A 1,406-nucleotide genomic window follows, 5' to 3' on the forward strand; every position below is an offset into this window, starting at 1 on the left:
TTGTAAAACTGTAAATGTAATGAAAATAGTTTCGGATAAATGAAATTCTCAAGTTAATGGAAAGTTCATTGTTTTCTAAAAGGTTACGCCCACAATTAATACAGAGGAAGATACGCGGTGTTAAAATGAGAGGGTGGTAAAAACCTCCCAGCGATGGCTGTGCAAAAAAACTCGGCTGATAATTAATACCTGCAGTATTTTAAAAATAAATACTGCAGGCACCTATTATTCCATGCCGGAAGATTATGTATTATTATGTATCAAATGATTATTATTTAATACAAATTGTTTGCTTCATTATGATTAAACATTAAACTAGGTTTTATTAATAATAAATACTGTTAATTTATTCAACAAATAGTAATATATATAAATAAACGTTAATATTTCAATAATGTCTAATTCTGAGCGAAGTGAAGAATGGACTTGTTTTCATTGTAAACTTAATATTTTTCCATGCTCAAAAAATTATCACAATGGCCCCAACACCAACTACACCAAAGAACAACAAGAAAACGAAAGACCTTAGCTCACCTTCTGCAGGTAGCTCCCACCCAATTAGTCCCACCCTTATTCAACCTTTTTTACGCTCTCAATGATTCTTGGTAAGTGTTCGTTGAAGTGAGGTTTCAGATATCATCGAATGATATCTTTTTTATTTTAATTTCAATTTAGTTTATGCCTCCTACTCGCATCTCCTAATTTTTTTCTTATCTTTACTAATACTATTGATAAGTTTTTTTATAAGAGCCATATTTATTAATCTCGGGACCTGCTAATAAAGATTTATATCCATTAAAGCAGGTCTCAAGGCTGAATCACCTTAAAGGTGAAACAGTCCCTGAGCTTTAATACCCATTAGTATAATTACTTGTTCTCAATCTTGTTTTTATTAATTTGCAATGTAACAACGTAAATAAACTTAAAAAGACATTACTATTTGTAATTATTTGATATAAATAAACGTAAATAAATGTAAATAAACGTAAATAAATGTAAATAAATGTAAATAAATGTAAAGTCATGAAAATAGTTTATTTTTCTTCTGCAAAAAGCTTTTTCAATTCTTCTTTGATAGCAGCGTGTTCTATTTTATCTTGTATTTCTAGTTTCTCTCGTCTTTTAGTGATATAGGAAGATACTTCAATAGATAATGCCTCTATTTCACCGAATTGATTTTCTAACAATTCCATCTTTTTCTTATTTTCTGTAATAATCTTTTGATAAAATTGCATACAATACTCATAAAAACCTTCTTCTAGCTCAACTTTTCTTTTTAAAGCATCTCTTTCTTCTCTATCTGAAAGAATATCTGTTAATTCTTGTAAAAGTAATGAAGTTTCTGACATAGTATAATCGTTTTGTTCATTATCTGTCTTGATAGCTTTAACAGCTTTCTTTGATAA

At 28.7% G+C, this 1,406-nt stretch overlaps 1 protein-coding gene across 1 annotated transcript; it reads right to left on the reverse strand.

Annotated features, from left to right (window-relative positions):
• Positions 1 to 1,034: 1,034 nt before the first annotated feature.
• On the reverse strand, positions 1,035 to 1,349 carry NAEGRDRAFT_77061 (uncharacterized protein; the record flags this gene model as incomplete). The annotated part of the gene is made up of 1 exon (XM_002667983.1): positions 1,035 to 1,349. One exon carries the CDS (start codon positions 1,347 to 1,349, stop codon positions 1,035 to 1,037), a length of 315 nt encoding a protein of 104 aa, XP_002668029.1.
• Positions 1,350 to 1,406: the final 57 nt, after the last annotated feature.

Source organism: Naegleria gruberi, assembly GCF_000004985.1.
Source record: "Naegleria gruberi genomic scaffold NAEGRscaffold_1050, whole genome shotgun sequence".
NCBI lineage: Eukaryota > Heterolobosea > Eutetramitea > Acrasida > Naegleriidae > Naegleria > Naegleria gruberi.